Here is a 17,034-nt window from a genome sequence, read left to right as displayed (position 1 = left end):
CCCCCAAAAAGGCTCTGGGACCCCCAAAAATGGCTCTGGGACCCCCGAAAATGGACTGGGGAGTATCAAAAACTGCCTGAACTGCACCTAAAGCTGCCTGAGACCCCCCCAAAACCCACCTGAGACCCCCAGGAATGGGCTGGGGACCCCCAAAAATGGCCCTGGGACCCCCAAAAATGGCCCTGGGACCCCCAAAAAGGCTCTGGGACCCCCAAAAATGGCCCTGGGACCCCCGAAAATGGGTCTGGGAGCACCAAAAACTGCCTGAACTGCACCTAAAGCTGCCTGAGACCCCCAAAAAGCTGCCTGAGACCCCCAGGAATGGGCTGGGGACCCCCAAAATGGGCTGGGGACCCCCCAAAACTGTCTGAACCTCACCCAAAAGTGCCTGAGACCCCCAAAAATGGCTCTGGGACCACCGAAACCCGGGCTGGGGATCATTAAAAACCACGTGAAACCCACCTGGAAGTGCCTGAGACCCCCAAAATGGGCTGGGGACCCCCAAAATGGAGCTGGGACCCCCAAAAATGGAGCTGGGACCCCCAGAAATGGATCTGGGACCCCGAAAATGGGCTGGGAACCCTCAAAAATGGATCTGGGACCCCCAAAAATGGATCTGGGAACCCCCAAAATGGATCTGGGACCCCCAAAAATGGATCTGGGAACCCCCAAAATGGATCTGGGACCCCCAAAAATGGATCTGGGACCCCCAACCCTGGGCCTGGGACCCCCAAAATGGGTTTGGGGACCCCCAAAAATGGAACTGGGACCCCCAAAATGGGCTAGGAACCCCCAAAATGGAGCTGGGATCCCCAAAAATGGATCTGGGACCCCCAAAAATGGGTCTGGGACCACCAAAATTGGGCTGGGAACCCCCAAAATGGATCTGGGACCCCCAAAATGGGCTAGGAACCCCCAAAATGGAGCTGGGATCCCCAAAAATGGAACTGGGACCCCCCAAAAATGGGCTGGGACCCCCAAAAAATGGGCTGGGGACCCCTAAAATGGGCTTAAGGACCCCTAAAAACGGATTTGGGGCCACCAGAAATGGTTCTGGGACCCCCAAAATGGGTTTGGAGACTCCCGAAATGGATCTGGGACCCCCAAAATGGAACTGGGACCCCCAAAAATTGATCTGGGACCACCAAAAATGGATCTGGGACCCCCCAAAAATGGATGTGGGACCCCATAAATTGGGCTTGCAACCCCCAAAATGGGTGTGGGACCCCCCAAAATGGGCTTGGGGACCCCCAAAAATTGGATCTGGGACCCCCAAAAATGGATCTGGGACCCCCCAAAAAGGGGCCGTGACCCCCTTTATCCCCCCCCAAAAGAGGGGTCGCAGAGATTTGGGGGTCCCCCCCCCTTTCCATTTCCCTCCTTTCGCCGCCAGGGGGCGCCGTTTTTTTCCCGCCACTCCCCGTTTATTTCCCGCCATTTCCAGCCCCGCCCCTCACGGCGCGCGCCGGGGGGGGGAGAAAGGGCGGGAACGAGTTCGGGCCGTACCACCCTGAGGGGAACGCGGGGGGGAGAGGGGGGGGGAAGGGACAAACACAGGCCCCGGGGCGGGAACTGGACGAGTCCATTTTCGGCAGAGCCCGGGGAGGGGTCGCGGAGGCCCCGCGGCCGCTGGTTCGTGAGGGGGGGGATTTTGGGGGGGAAAAGGGGGAATTTTGGGGTCCTCGTGAGGGGTTTGGGGGTCCCTAAAGGGTTTTTTTGGGGGGAAAATGAAGGAAAAAGTGAGGAAAAATGGGGGGTTCGGACACCGCGGACAGGGTGGGGGGAGGGACACAGAGGGCGGGCAAAGGGGGCGGTTTTGGGGGGTTCTGAGGGGAAAAAGGGGTCAGGAGTGGGGTTTTGGGTTATTTTGAGGGGAAAGGGAGTTTTGGAGCCCTTTTTTGCGGGGACACTGAGGGGACACGGGGAGGGGCAAAGGGGGCGGTTTTGGGGGGGTTCTGAGGGGAAAAGGGGGCTCTGGAGTGGTTTTTTGGGGTGTTATGAGGGGAAAAAGGATTCCTGGAACCCTTTTTGGGGGTTCTGAGGGGAAAAGGGGGCTCTGGAGTGGAGTTTTTGGGTTATTTTGAGGGGAAAAGGGAGTTTTGGAGCCCTTTTTTGGGGGGCACACTGAGGGGACACGGGGAGGGGCAAAGGGGGCGGTTTTGGGGGGTTCTGAGGGGAAATAGGAGGCTGGAGTGGGATTTTTGGGGTGTTTTGAGGGGAAAAAGGAGTCCTGGAGCCCTTTTTTGGGGGGGACACTGAGGGGACACGGGGAGGGGCAAAGGGGGCGGTTTTGGGGGGGTTCTGAGGGGAAAAAAGGGGGTTTGGAGTGGTTTTTTGGGGTGTTATGAGGGAAAAAAGGAGTCCTGAAGCCCTTTTTTTGGGGAGGTTCTGAGGGGAAAAAAGGGGGGCTGGAGTGTTTTTTTGGGGTGTTATGAGGGAAAAAAGGAGTCCTGAAGCCCTTTTTTTGGGGAGGTTCAGAGGGGAAAGGGGGCTGGAGTGTTTTTTTGGGGTGTTATGAGGGAAAAAAGGAGTCCTGGAGCCCTTTCTTGAGGGTTGTGAGAGGAAAAAGGGGGTCTGGAGTGTTTTTGTCGGGTGTTATGAGGGAAAAAAGGAGTCCTGGAGTTCTTTTTTGGGGGGGGGGTTCTGAGGGAAAAAGGCGGATCTGGGACATCTGGGACGTTTTTGGGGGTTCTGAGAGGAAAAGGGGGGTCTGGAGTGGTTTTTTGGGATGTTTTGAGGAGAAAAGAGGGGACCTGGATCTTCTGGGACCTTTTTTGGGGGGGGAACTCTGAGGGGAAAAAGGAGGTCCTGGAGCTTTTGGGGTTTGTTTTTGAGGGAATTCTGAGGGGAAAAGGGGGGGTTTGGGACACCTGGGATGCGATTTTGGGGGGTTCTGAGGGGAAAAGGGGCTCATGGACCAATTTTGGGGTGTTTTGAGGGGGAAGGGGGGAACTGAAGGTATTTTTGGGATGTTTTGAAGGGAAAAGGGGGTCGTGGTGCGATTCTGGGGTGTTTTTTGGGGTTCTGAAGCCCTTTCTGGGGTGTTTTGGGAAGAAAAGGGGGTCCTGGAGCAATTTTGGGGTGTTTTTTGGGAAAAAGAGGGTCCTGAAGCCCTTTTTGGGGTGTTTTGATGGGAAAAAAGGGGTTCTGGACCTTCTGGGACCCATTTTTTGGGGGGACTTCGAGGGGAAAAGGGGGTTAAGGTTATGGGGAGGACCCCAAAATTCCGGGGGGGGGAACCTAAAATTCCAGGGGGGGACACCCCAAAATTAGGGGAGAGGGTGCCCCAAAATGTCTCAGCGTGGGGTCCCACCCCTCTAATTTCTCCCCTCAAAATCCACCCTCCCCCGCCAGGAGGTGCCGTGACAAATTTGGGGGGTCTCAGGGTGGGGGTTTTGGGGGTCTCAGTGTGGGGGTTTTGGGGGTCTCAGTGGGGGGCTTGGGGGTCTCAGTGTGGGGTTTTGGGGGTCTCAGTGGGGGGTTTTGGGGTCTCAGTGTGGGGTTTTGGGGGTCTCAGTGTGGGGTTTTGGGGGTCTCAGTGGGGGGTTTTGGGGGTCTCAGTGGGGGGGTTGGGGTCTCAGAGTGGGGGTTTTGGGGGTCTCAGGGTGGGGGTCTCACCCTGTCCCTGTCCCTCCCCAGGAGATGTTTCGGCGGGTGCTGGGGGTCTCAGGGTGGGGGTTTTGGGGGGTCTCAGTGTGGGGGTCTCATCCATATTTTGGGGTGGGGGTCTCACCCTGTGTGTCTCCCCCCCCAGGAGATGTTTCAGCGGGTGCTGGGGGGTCCCAGGGTGGGTGTTTTGGGGGTCTCAGTTTGGGGTTTTGGGGGTCTCGGGGGGTTTGGGGGTCTCCGGGTGGGGGTTTTGGGGGTCTCAGGGTGGGGGTCTCAGAGTGGGGGTCTCACCCTGTGTGTCCCCCCCTTCCAGGAGATGTTTCAGTGGGTGCTGGGGGGTCTCAGATTGGGGGTCTCACCCATATTTTGGGGTGGGGGTCTCACCCTGTGTCCCCCCCTTCCAGGAGATGTTTTGGCGGGTGCTGGGGGGTTTTTGGGGTGGGGGTCTCACCCTGTGTCCCCCCCTTCCAGGAGATGTTTCGGCGGGTGCTGGGGGGTCTCAGGGTGGGGGTCTCACCCAGATTTTGGGGTGGGGGTCTCACCCTGTGTCACCCCCCCAGGAGATGTTTCAGTGGGTGCTGGGGGGTCTCAGGGTGGGGGTCTCACCCATATTTTGGGGTGGGGGTCTCACCCTGTGTCCCACCTCCCAGGAGATGTTTCAGTGGCTGGGGGTCTCAGGGTGGGGGTCTCAGGGTGGGGGTCTCACCCATGTTTTTGGGTGGGGTCTCACCCTGTGTCCCCCTCCAGGAGATGTTTCAGTGGGTGCTGGGGGTCTCAGGGATTGGGTGGTCTCACCCAGATTTTGGGGTGGGGGTCTCACCTCAGTGTCATCCCAGAGCCAGGAGATGTCTCAGTGTGGGTGTCTCAGGTGGGGTCTCAGATTGGGGGTCTCACCCATGTATTTTAGGGTGGGGGTCTCACCCTGTAGTCCCCCCTTCCAGGAGATGTTTCAGTGGGTGCTGGGGGGTCTCAGATTGGGGGTCTCACCCATATTTTGGGGTGGGGGTCTCACCCTGTGTCCCCCCCTTCCAGGAGATGTTTTGGCGGGTGCTGGGGGGTCTCAGGGTGGGGATCTCAGGGTGGGGGTCTCACCCAGATTTTGGGGTGGGGGTCTCACCCTGTGTCCCCCCCTTCCAGGAGATGTTTTGGTGGGTGCTGGGGGGTCTCAGGGTGGGGGTCTCACCCATATTTTGGGGTGGGGGTCTCACTGTCCTGCCCCCAGGAGATGTTTGGCGGGTGCTGGGTGGGTTCTTGGGGTGGGGTCTCACCCTGTGTCACCCCCAGGAGATGTTTCAGTGGGTGCTGGGGGTCTCAGGGTGGGGGTCTCACCCATATTTTGGGGTGGGGGTCTCACCCTGTGTCCCCCCCAGGAGATGTTTCAGTGGGTGCTGGGGGGTCTCAGGGTGGGGGTCTCACCCAGATTTTGGGGTGGGGGTCTCACCCTGTGTTCCCCCCCCAGGAGATGTTTCGGCGGGTGCTGGGGGTCTCTAGTGGTGGGGTCTCACCCATATTTTGGGGGTGGGGGTCTCACCCTAGTGTCCCCTCCTTCCAGGAGATGTTTCGGCGGGTGCTGGGGGGTCCCAGGTTGGGGGCGTGGCCGCCCCTCCCCCCGCCCCTCCCCGTGCGCGGCGCCGCCGATCAGAGCGCAGGGGCGTCCCCCTGTCCCCTCCCCCTCTGTCCCCTCCCCCTCTGTCCCCGCTGTCGTCCCCGCTGTCCCCCCTGGCCCGGGAGCGCTCCAAGGCCGTCACCTCCTTCTACCACCAGCCCGCCATCGACGCCGCCGCCGACAAGGTCAGCGCCCCGGCGGGGCACCAGTGGCACCAGTGACACCAGTAACCCCCTCCCAGTATGCTCAGTATGCCCCCAGTAACACCAGGGACCCTGTCCCAGTATGCCCAGTGCACCCCCAGGGACACCAGGGACACCAGGGACCCCCTCCCAGTATGCCCAGTGCACCCCCAGGGACACCAGTAACCCCCTCCCAGTATGCCCCCAGTGACACCAGTAACCCCCTCCCAGTATGCCCAGTGCACCCCCAGGGACACCAGGGACCCCCTCCCAGTATGCCCAGTGCACCCCCAGTGACACCAGGGACACCAGTAACCCCGTCCCAGTATGCCCCCAGTGACTCCAGGGACGCCAGTAACCCCCTCCCAGTATGCCCAGTGCACCCCCAGTGACACCAGTATCCCCCTCCCAGTATGCCCAGTGCACCCCCAGGGACACCAGGGACCCCCTCCCAGTATGCCCAGTGCACACCCAGTGACACCAGTGACCCCCTCCCAGTATGCCCAGTGCACCCCCAGGGACACCAGGGACACCAGTAACCCCCTCCCAGTATGCCCAGTGCACCCCCAGGGACACCAGGGACCCCCTCCCAGTATGCCCAGTGCACCCCAGTGACACCAGGGACACCAGTAACCCCTTCCCAGTATGCCCCCAGTGACTCCAGGGACGCCAGTAACCCCCTCCCAGTATGCCCAGTGCACCCCCAGGGACACCAGGGACACCAGTATCCCCGTCCCAGTATGCCCAGTGTGTCCCTAGTGTCACCAGGGACACCAGTAACCCCTCCCAGTATGTCCAGTGCACCCCCAGGGACACCAGGGACACCAGGAACCCCCTCCCAGTATGCCCCCAGTGACACCAGGGACCCCCTCCCAGTATGCCCAGTGCACCCCCAGGGACACCAGGGACCCCCTCCCAGTATGCCCCCAGTGACACCAGGGACACCAGTAACCCCCTCCCAGTATGCCCAGTGCAACTCCAGGGACACCAGTGACACCAGTAACGCCCTCCCAGTATGCACAGTGCACCCCCAGGGACACCAGTGACACCAGTAACCCCCTCCCAGTATGTCCCCAGTGACACCAGGGACACCAGTATCCCCCTCCCAGTATGCCCCCAGTGACACCAGGGACACCAGTGACACCAGTAACCCCCTCCCAGTATGCCCCCAGGGACACCAGTGACACCAGTGACACCAGTAACCCCCTCCCAGTATGCCCCCAGGGACACCAGTGACACCAGTAACCCCCTCCCAGTATGCCCAGTGCAACTCCAGGGACACCAGGGACACCAGTAACGCCCTCCCAGTATGCCCCCAGTGACACCAGGGACACCAGGACGCCAGTAACGCCCTCCAGCTCAGTATGCCCAGTGCAGTGACACCAGGGACACCAGTAACCCCTCCCAGTATGCCCCCAGTGACACCAGTGACACCAGTATCCCCTCCCAGTATGCCCCCAGTGACACCAGGGACACCAGTAACGCCCTCCCAGTATGCCCAGTGCACCCCAGTGACACCAGTGACACCAGCCTCCCAGTACCCCAGTCCCAGTCCCAGTGCCCTCCCAGTGCCCAGTCACCAGGGACACCAGGGACCCCTCCCAGTATGCCCCAGTGCACCCCAGTGACACCAGGTGACACCCAGTAACCCCTTCCCAGTATGCCCACCAGTGACACTCAGGGACACCAGGGCACCCCCTCCCAGTCATGCCCAGTGCACCCCAGTGACACCAGTGACACCAGTAACCCTTCCCAGTATGCTCCCAGTGACACCAGGACACAGTGACCCTCCCAGCCTGCCCAGTGCACTCCAGGGACACCATGGACACTGTAACCCCTCCCAGTGTCCCCAGTGCACCCCAGGGACACCAGGACCCTCCCAGTATGCCCCAGTGACACCAGTGACACCAGTAACCCCCTCCCAGTATGCCCAGTGCAACTCCAGGGACACCAGTAACCCCCTCCCAGTATGCCCAGTGCAACTCCAGGGACACCAGGGACACCAGTAACCCCCTCCCAGTATGCCCAGTGCACCCCCAGGGACACCAGGGACCCCCTCCCAGTATGCCCAGTGCACCCCCAGGGACACCAGTAACCCCCTCCCAGTATGCCCAGTGCACCCCAGTTGGACACCAGCAACCCTCTCCCAGTATGCCCCCAGTGACACCAGGGACACCAGTATCCCCCTCCCAGTATGCTCAGTGCACCCCCAGGGACACCAGTAACCCCGTCCCAGTATGCCCAGTGTGCCCCCAGTGTCACCAGGGACACCAGTAACCCCCTCCCAGTATGCCCAGTGCAACCCCAGTGTCCCCCACTCCCTTCCCAGTCTCTCCCAGTGCCCCCCAATCCCTCCCAGTGCTCCCCAATCCCCTCCCAGTGCCCCCCAGTCCCCTCCCAGTCCCTCCCAGTGGCTCCCAGTGCTCCCAGTCACCCCAGTTTCGGTGTCCCCACAGCCCTCTGTTCGTCTCACGCCCACCACGATGTACTTGGGGTGCTCCCAGTGCCTCCCAATCCCCTCCCAGTGCCCCCCAATGCCCTCCCAGTCCCTCCCAGTGCTCCCAGTCACCCCAGTTTCGGTGTCCCTGCAGCCCTCTGTTCGTCTCACGCCCACCACGATGTTGTACTCGGGGCGCTCCCAGGACGGCAGCCACATCCTGGTGAGGGGCACCCTAAATTTGGGGGTAAAGGGTGGGGGTCCTAAAATTGGGGGAGGGGAACAGGGGTTGGGGGACCTCAAATTTGGGGGGTTTGAGGGGTAAAAGGGGTGGGGAGACCCCAAATTTGGGGGAAAGGGGGGACCCTAAATTTGGGGGATTTTGGGGGAAAGGTGTGGGGAGGTCCTAAAACTGGGGGAGGGAACAGGGGTTGGGGGACCCCAAATTTAGGGGGGTTTTTGGGGAAAGGGGTTGGGGACCCCAAATTTGGGGGTTTTTGAGGTGGAAAGGGGGTGGGGGTCCTAAAATTGGGGAGGGAACAGGGGTTGGGGGACCCAAATTTGGGGGTTTTTGGGGGAAAGGGGTTGGGGGACCCCAAATTTGGGGTTTTTAATGGGGGATAAGGGGTTGGGAGGACCCCAAATTTGGGGTTTTTGGGGGGAAAGGGTTGGGGACCCTAAATTTGGGGTTTTTGGGGGTAAGGGGTTGGGGGACCCCAAATTTGGGGGTTTTTGAGGTGGAAAGGGGGTGGGGGTCCTAAAATTGGGGGGAACAGGGGTTGGGGGACCCCAAATTTGGGGGTTTTTGGGGAAAGGGTTGTGGGGACCCCAAATTTGGGGGTTTTGTGGGGGAAAGGGTTGTGGGGACCCCAAATTTGGGGTTTTTGGGGGAAAGGGGTTGGGGGACCCCAAATTTGGGGTTTTTTTATGGGAGGTAAGGGGTTGTGGGGACCCCAAATTTGGGGGTTTTTGGGGGGAAGGGGTTGGGGGACCCCAAATTTGAGGGTTTTGAGGGGGTAAAGGGGTTGGGGGACCCCAAATTTGGGGGATTTTGGGGGGGAAAGGGGTGGGGGATTCTAATATTGGAGGGGAGGGAACAGGGGTTGTGGGGACCCCAAATTTGGGGAGTTTTTGGGGGAAAGGGGTTGTGGGGACCCCAAATTTGGGGGTTTTGGGGGAAAGGGGTTGGGGGACCCCAAATTTGGAGGTTTGGGGTGCTCCTAAAACTGGGGAGGGAACAGGGCTGGGGGGACCCCAAATTTGGGGGGTTTTGAGGGGTAAAGGGGTGGGGGACCCCAAATTTGGGGGTTTTGAGGTGGAAAGGGGGTGGGGGTCCTAAAATTGGGGGAGGGAACAGGGGTTGGGGGGACCCCAAATTTGGGGGGGGAAAGGGGTTGGGAGGACCCCAATTTTGGGGGATTTTGGGAGGGTAAAAGGGGTGGGGGGGCTCCTAAAATTGGGGGGGGAACAGGAGTTGGGGGAACCCCAAATTTGGAGGGGGAACCCCATATGGGGGGGCTGTCTGCTTTGAGGGGGACCCCAATATTTGGAGGGGTCCCAGGTTCTTGAGGGGGACCCCAATATTTGGGAGTGACCCCAATATTTGGGAGGGTCTCTTGTTTATGGGGGGACCCCAGTATTTGGAGGGTTGACCCCAATATTTGATGGGTCCCAGGTTCTTGAGGGGCACCCCAATATTTGGGAGTCACCCCAATAATTGGGGGGGTTTCTTGTTTGAGGGGGACCCCAATATTTGGGGGGGGGGTCCCAGGTTCTTGAGGGGGACCCCAATATTTGGGAGTAACCCCAATATTTGGGGGGGTGTCTTGTTTGTGGGGGGATCCCAATATTTGGGAGGGGGACCCCAATATTTGGGGGGGTCCCGGGTTCTTGAGGGGGACCCCAATATTTAGGGGGTTGACCCCAATATTTGAGAGGTCCCAGGTTCTTGAGGGGGACCCCAATATTTGGGAGTAACCCCAATATCTGGGGGGGGTTCCCAGGTTCTTGAGGGGGACCCCAATATTTGGGGGGGACACCCCAAAATTTTGGGGAAGAGTTCCTTGGTTTGGGGCGACCCCAATTTTTTTGGGGGGGTCAACTCCAATATTTGGGGGTCCCCTTTTTTTGGGGAGAACCCCACCATTTTGGGGGGAGGTCTCATTACCTTTAGGGGTCTCCCTGGGTGTGGGGGGGGGGTCCCCAAATTCACTTTTTGCCCCCCCGTTTTTGTCCCCGAAACAGAAGAGCGCTCGGTACCTGCAGCAGGAGCTGCCGGTCAGGATCGCCCACCGGATCCGGGGGTTTCGGAACCTGCCCTTCATCATCGGCTGCAACCCCACCATCCTCCACGTGGTGGGTCCCCAAAACCCCCAGGGGGACCCCAAAAATCCCAGGGGGACCCCAAAATTAGGGGGGGGAGCCCAAAATTAGGGGGGGGAGCCCAAAAACCCCGGGGGGAACCCAAAAATTCCCAGGGGGGCACCCACGGGGTCCAGGGATTTCGGAACCTGCCCTTCATCAGCTGGTCCCCAGAACCTGGGGGGACCCCAAAATTATTATGGGGGACCCCAGAATTAGGGGGGAACCCCAGAATTAGAGGGGAAACCCAAAATGTCCTGGGAGACCCCAAAATTTGGAGGGGAAACTCAAAATTCCCAGGGGGACACCCACGGGCTCCGGGGGTTCCACAACCTGCCCTTCATCAGCTGATCCCCAGAACCAGGGGGGGGGACCCCAAAATTATTGGGGGGGACCCCAAAATTAGGGAGGGGAGCCCAAAATTCCAGGGGGCCCCCATGGAATCCAGAGACTCAAGAACCAATACCCAGGGGGTCCCCAAAATTTTGAGGGGGTCCCCAATGTTCCAGGTGGGTCCCCAATGTCTGAGGGGGGTCCCCAAAATTTTGGGGGGTCCCCAGTGTCCACGGGGGTCCCCAGTGTCTGAGGGGGGTCCCCAAAATTTTAGGGGGTCCCCAATGTTCCAGGGGGTGTCCCCAAAATTGGGGAGGATCCCCCAAGTCCAGGGGGGTCACCAAAATCTCAGGGGGTTCCCAATGTCTAGGGGTGTCCCCAAAATCTTGGGGGGAGTCCCCAAAATCTTGGGGGTCCCCAAAATCGTGGGGGGTCCCCAAAATCTCAGGGGGTCCGCAAAGTCCAGGGGGGGGCGTCCTCAAAATCTCAGGGGATCCCAAAGATCTAAGGGGGTTCCCCAAAATCTTGGGGGGGTCCCCAAAGTTTTGAGGGGTCCCCAAAGTCCAGATGGGTCCCCAATGTGTGAGGGGGGTCCCCAAAATTTTGGGGGGTCCCCAATGTCCAGGGGGGTCCCCAAAATTTTGAGAGGTCCCCGAGGTCAAGGGGGTCCCCAATGTCTGAGGGGTGTCCCCAAAATTTTAGGGGGTCCCCAATGTTCCAGGGGGGTCCCCAAAATGTCTGACCCTGTTCCCCTCCCCTCCCAGCACGAGCTCTACATTCGGGCCTTCCAGAAACTCAGCGACTTCCCCCCGGTGAGTGGCACCCCTGGCACCTGGGGGGCACCTGGGGGGCACCTGGGGGGCACCTGTGTCATGTGTGTCACCTCTGTGTTACCTGTGTCACCTGTCCCACCTGTGTCACCTGTCCCACCTGTCCCAGTGTCACCTGTTCTAATGTCACCTGTGTCACATGTCCCACCTGTGTCACCTGTCCCACCTGTGTCACCTGTCCCAATCTCACCTGTCCCAGTCCCACCTGTGTCACCTGTCCCACCTGTGTCACCTGTCCCAATCTCACCTGTCCCAGTCCCACTTGTGCCACATGTCCCACCTGTGTCACATGTCCCACCTGTCCTAGTGTTACCTGTCCCAATGTCACCTATCCCAGTCCCACCTGTGCCACCTGTCCCACCTGTGTCACATGTCCCACCTGTCCTAGTGTCACCTGTCCCAATGTCACCTATCCCAGTCCCACTTGTCCCACCTATCCCACCTGTCCCAGTCTCACCTGTCCCACCTGTCCCAGTCTCACCTGTGCCACTTGTCCCAGTCTCACCTGTCCCACCTGTCCCACCTGTCCCAGTCTCACCTGTTCCGTGTCACTTGTGTCAGCTGTCCCACCTGTTCCAATCTCACTTATCCTAGTACCACCTGTCCCACCTATCCCACCTGTCCTAATCTCACTTGTCCCACCTGTCCCAGTCTCACCTGTCCCACCTTTTTCAATCTCATCTGCCCACCTGTCCCAGTGTCACCTGTCCCACCTGTCTCACCTGTGTCACCTGTCCCAGTCCCACCTGTCCCCCCAGATCCAGTCCCAGTCAGACGAGTCCCGTTACTGCTCCCTGCTGAGGCAGCTGCTGGAGGATCACAAGGACTCCTGTCCCACTCTCACCTGTCCCACTCTCACCTGTCCCACTCTCACCTGTCCCAGTGTCACCTGTCCCAGTCTCACCTGTCCCCCCTGTCCCCCCAGATCCAGTCCCAGTCAGACGAGTCCCGTTACTGCTCCCTGCTGAGGCAGCTGCTGGAGGATCACAAGGACTCCTGTCCCACCTGTCCCAGTCCCACCTGTCCCACTCTCACCTGTCCCAGTCCCACCTGTCCCAGTGTCACCTGTCCCCCTCTTACCTGTCCCAGATCCAGTCCCAGTCAGACGAGTCCCGTTACTGCTCCCTGCTGAGGCAGCTGCTGGACCTCCTGTCCCACCTGTGCCACCTGTGCCAGTCCCACCTGTGTCACCTGTCCCACTCTCACCTGTCCCACTCTCACCTGTCCCCCCAGATCCAGTCCCAGTCAGACGAGTCCCGTTACTGCTCCCTGCTGAGGCAGCTGCTGGAGGATCACAAGGACCTCCTGTCCCACCTGTGTCACCTGTGCCAGTGTCACCTGTGTCACCTGTCCCACTCTCACCTGTCCCAGTCCCACCTGTCCCAGTCTCACCTGTCCCACTCTTACCTGTCCCAGATCCAGTCCCAGTCAGACGAGTCCCGTTACTGCTCCCTGCTGAGGCAGCTGCTGGAGGATCACAAGGACGTCGTGACCCTGCTGGCCGAGGGGCTCCGGGAGTGCCGCCGGCACATCCAGGTACCCCCCCTACACCTGTGCCCACCTGGGGGTCACCTGAGCCCACCTGATCCCCCTGACCCCCATTGACCATCCCTGACCCCCACTGACCCCACCTGTGCCCACCTGTGCCCCCTGATCCCCCTGACCCCCACTGACCATCTCTGACCCCCACTGACCATCCCTGACCCCCACTGACCCCCATTGACCCCCACTGACCATCCCTGACCCCCACTGACCCCTACTGACCCCACCTGAGCTCACCTGTGCCCACCTGTGCCCCTGACCCCCACTGACCATCCCTGACCCCCACTGACCATCCCTGACCCCCACTGACCATCCCTGACCCCCACTGATCCCACCTGTGCCCACCTGTGCCCCTTGATCCCCCTGACCCCCATTGACCATCCCTGACCCCCACTGACCCCACCTGTGCCCACCTGACCACACCTGTGCCCACCTGACCTCACCTGTAACCACCTGACCTCACCTGTGCCCACCTGAGCCCACCTGTGCCCGCAGGACGAGCGTTTGCTGCGGCCCTTCCTGGACGAGACCCTCACGTCCCACCTGTGCCCCCTGATCCCCCTGACCCCCATTGACCCCCACTGACCATCCCTGACCCCCATTGACCCCACCTGAGCCCACCTGACCTCACCTGTGCCCATCTGTGCCCACCTGTGCCCGCAGGACGAGCGTTTGCTGCGGCCCTTCCTGGACGAGACCCTCACGTCCCACCTGTGCCCCCTGACCCCTTAATGGCACCTGTGCCCACCTAGGGGCCACCTGAGCTCACCTGGGTGTCCCCTGAGCCCACCTGAGCTCACCTGTGCCCACCTGTGCCCATCTGTGCCCGCAGCACGAGCGTTTGCTGCGGCCCTTCCTGGACAAGACCCTGATATCCCCCCTGTGCCCCTGACCCCTTAATGGCACCTGTGCCCACCTGGGGGTCACCTGAGCTCACCTGGGTGTCCCCTGTGCCCACCTGAGCCCACCTGTGCCCACCTGTGCCCGCAGGACGAGCGTTTGCTGCGGCCCTTCCTGGACAAGACGCTGACGTCGCGGCTGGGGATGCGTCTCTTGGCCACCCATCACCTGGCGCTGCACGAGGACAAGGTGGGGCCTGGGACACCCCCCAGGGTCCCCAAAACCCACCTGGGACCCCCAAAAACCCACCTGGGACCCTCAAAACCCACCTGGGACCCCCCAAAACTCTCCTGGGACTCCCCAAAAACCCACCTGGGACCCTCAAAACCCACCTGGGACCCCCAAAAACAATCTTGGGGCCCCCAAAACCTGCCTGGGACCCCCAAAAACAATCTTGGGACCCCAAAACCTGCCTGGGACCCCCAAAACCCACCTGGGGACCCCCAAAAACCCACCTGAGACCCCCAAAAGCCTTCTGGGACTCCCCAAAAACATGCCCGGGACCCCCCCAAAAACAACCCTGGGACCCCCTTGAAATTCTTTTGGAACTCCCCCAAAAACAAACCTCAGGACCCCCCAAAAACAACCCCAGGATCCCCAAAACAACCCCAGGACCCCCAAAAGAACCCTGGGACCCCCAGAAACAACCCCGGGACCCCCAAAAACCCTCTCCTGGAACTCCCCAAAAAACTGCCCAGGACCCCACCAAAATCCACCTGGCACCCCCCAAAAAACAACCCCGGGACCCCCAGTCCTGCCCCACTCCCCAAACCTTCCCCCACCCCACCCTGGGACCCCCAAAACTGCCCCCAAAACCCCCCTCCTGGAGACCCCCCCAAAACCTTCACCCATCACCCCAGGACCCCCAAAACTGCCCCCAACCCCCCAAAACCCTCCCTGGGGACCCTCTAAAACCCCCAGATCTTCCCCACCACCACCCCAGGACCCCAAACCCCCCAAAACCTCTCCCTGGGGACCCCCTAAAACCCCCAAATCTTCACCCACTCCACCCCAGGACCCCCAAAACTGTCCCCAAACCCTTCCCCAAAACCCTCCCGTGGGACCCCAAAACCTTCACCCATCACCCCAGGACCCCCAAAACTGCCCCCCAAACCTCCCTCTGGGACCCCCAAACCCCTCTGGGACCCCCAAACCCCCGTGGGACCCCCAAACCTTCACCCATCACCCCAGGACCCCAAAACTGCCCCCAAACCTCCGTGGGACCCCAAACCTTCACCCATCACCCTGGGACCCCAAAACTGCCCCCAAATCCCCTCTGGGACCCCCAAACCCCTCTGGGACCCCCAAACCCCCGTGGGACCCCCAAACCTTCACCCATCACCCCAGGACCCCCAAAACTGCCCCCAAACCCCCTCTGGGACCCCCAAACCCCCTCTGGGACCCCCAAACCCCCGTGGGACCCCCAAACCTTCACCCATCACCCGGACCCCAAAACTGCCCCCAAACCCCCGTGGGACCCCAAACCTTCACCCATCACCCCGGGACCCCAAAACTGCCCCCAAACCCCCGTGGGACCCCAAACCTTCACCCATCACCCGGGACCCCCAAAACTGCCCCCTAACCCATCCCCCAAAACCCCTCCCTATGGGGTCTGTGGGTACCCACAGGTACCCCTGACCCCCGAGCCCCCGACCCCCTGTGACCCCCTGACCCCCTGACCCCCTGTGACCCCCCGTGCCGTCCCCAGCCGGTTTCAGTGGGCATCATCTGCACCAGGATGAGCCCCAAGAAGCTGGTGGAGAAGTGGGTGGACTTCTCCAGGTGAGAGACCCCGCCCACCTCACCTGGGGGGGACACAGGGGGTAGGAGGCCCTGGGGGTGACAGAGGGGGCACTGAGGGGACACTGAGGTGGCACTGAGGTGGCACTGAGGGGGCACTGAGGGGGCACTGAGGGGGCACTGAGGTGACAGAGGTCTCTGTGAGCACCAGTTCGGGAATGCCCCCGGGGGACAGGAGGGGACAGGAGGGCACAGGTGACCCTGGGGGTGACACTGAGGTGACAGGGGTGTCCCAGGTGACCCTGGGGGTGACAGAGGTGACACTGAGGGGACACTGAGGTGGCACTGAGGTGGCAGAGGTCTCTGTGAGCACCAGTTCGGGACAGCACCCGGGGGACAGGAGGGGACAGGTGACCCTGGGGGTGACACTGAGGTGACAGGGGTGTCCCAGGTGACCCTGGGGGTGACAGAGGTGACCCTGGGGTGACAGAGGTGACACAGGTGACCCTGGGGGTGACAGAGGGGACACTGAGGTGGCACTGAGGTGGCACTGAGGTGACACTGAGGTGACACTGAGGGGACACTGAGGTGGCACTGAGGTGGCACTGAGGTGGCAGAGGTCTCTGTGAGCACCAGTTCGGGACAGCACCCGGGGGACAGGAGGGGACAGGAGGGCACAGGAGGGCACAGGTGACCCTGGGGGTGACACTGAGGTGACAGGGGTGTCACAGGTGACCCTGGGGGTGACAGAGGTGACACTGAGGGGACACTGAGGTGGCACTGAGGTGACACTGAGGTGGCACTGAGGTGACACTGAGGTGGCAGAGGTCTCTGTGAGCACCAGTTCGGGACAGCACCCGGGGGACAGGAGGGGACAGGAGGGCACAGGTGACCCTGGGGGTGACACAGGTGACCCTGGGGTGACAGAGGGGACACTGAGGTGGCACTGAGGTGACAGAGGTCTCTGTGAGCACCAGTTCGGGACAGCACCCAGGGGACAGGAGGGCACAGGTGACCCTGGGGGTGACACTGAGGTGACAGGGGTGACACAGGTGACCCTGGGGGTGACAGAGGTGACACTGAGGGGACACTGAGGTGGCACTGAGGTGACACTGAGGTGGCAGAGGTCTCTGTGAGCACCAGTTCGGGACAGCACCCAGGGGACAGGGGGCACAGGTGACTCTGGGGGTGACACAGGTGACCCCGGGGGTGACAGAGGGGACACTGAGGTGGCACTGAGGGGACACTGAGGTGGCAGAAGTCTCCGTGAGCACCAGTACGGGACAGCACCCGGGGGACAGGAGGGGACAGGAGGGCACAGGTGACCCTGAGGGTGACACTGAGGTGACAGGGGTGTCCCAGGTGACCCTGGGGGTGTCCCGGGTGACAGAGGTGACTCTGGGGTGACAGAGGTGACACAGATGACCCTGGGGGTGACAGAGGGGACACTGAGGTGGCACTGAGGTGGCACTGAGGTGACACTGAGGTGACACT

At 61.1% G+C, this 17,034-nt stretch overlaps 1 protein-coding gene and 1 long non-coding RNA gene across 3 annotated transcripts; both read left to right on the top strand.

The window, feature by feature from the left end:
- Positions 1 to 5,290: 5,290 nt before the first annotated feature.
- BCKDK (branched chain keto acid dehydrogenase kinase) lies at positions 5,291 to 15,586 on the top strand. Its single transcript, XM_050306146.1, has 7 exons — positions 5,291 to 5,400; positions 7,989 to 8,057; positions 10,079 to 10,189; positions 11,293 to 11,340; positions 12,775 to 12,894; positions 13,891 to 13,989; positions 15,509 to 15,586. The coding sequence occupies exons 2-7, from the start codon at positions 8,016 to 8,018 to the stop codon at positions 15,584 to 15,586; spliced, it is 498 nt and encodes a 165-aa protein (XP_050162103.1). The 5' UTR covers positions 5,291 to 5,400; positions 7,989 to 8,015.
- Positions 15,587 to 15,647: 61 nt separating this feature from the next.
- Positions 15,648 to 16,827, top strand: LOC126635194 (uncharacterized). Of its 2 annotated transcripts, none has more exons than XR_007627572.1 (6): positions 15,648 to 15,681; positions 15,726 to 15,857; positions 16,013 to 16,073; positions 16,118 to 16,159; positions 16,501 to 16,613; positions 16,759 to 16,827. It is a non-coding gene; the product is annotated as an uncharacterized LOC126635194 (long non-coding RNA). The 2 variants fall into 2 exon arrangements; XR_007627573.1 differs by having other exon boundaries at positions 15,726 to 15,982; positions 16,033 to 16,073.
- Positions 16,828 to 17,034: the final 207 nt, after the last annotated feature.

The sequence above is a fragment of the Myiozetetes cayanensis genome, unplaced genomic scaffold (genome assembly GCF_022539395.1).
Source record: "Myiozetetes cayanensis isolate MyiCay16 unplaced genomic scaffold, myiCay2020 scf114, whole genome shotgun sequence".
Classification (NCBI taxonomy): domain Eukaryota; kingdom Metazoa; phylum Chordata; class Aves; order Passeriformes; family Tyrannidae; genus Myiozetetes; species Myiozetetes cayanensis.
This window is presented reverse-complemented; position numbering and strand designations above follow the sequence as displayed.

Bases quoted from the DNA above. Each gene is read 5' to 3' on its own strand.
- BCKDK (XM_050306146.1), top strand. From the start codon at position 8,016: ATGTTGTACTCGGGGCGCTCCCAGGACGGCAGCCACATCCTG. The intron at 12,895-13,890 runs GTACCCCCCCTA...CTGTGCCCGCAG, and splicing joins AGTGCCGCCGGCACATCCAG to GACGAGCGTTTGCTGCGGCC. The intron at 13,990-15,508 runs GTGGGGCCTGGG...TGCCGTCCCCAG, and splicing joins TGGCGCTGCACGAGGACAAG to CCGGTTTCAGTGGGCATCAT.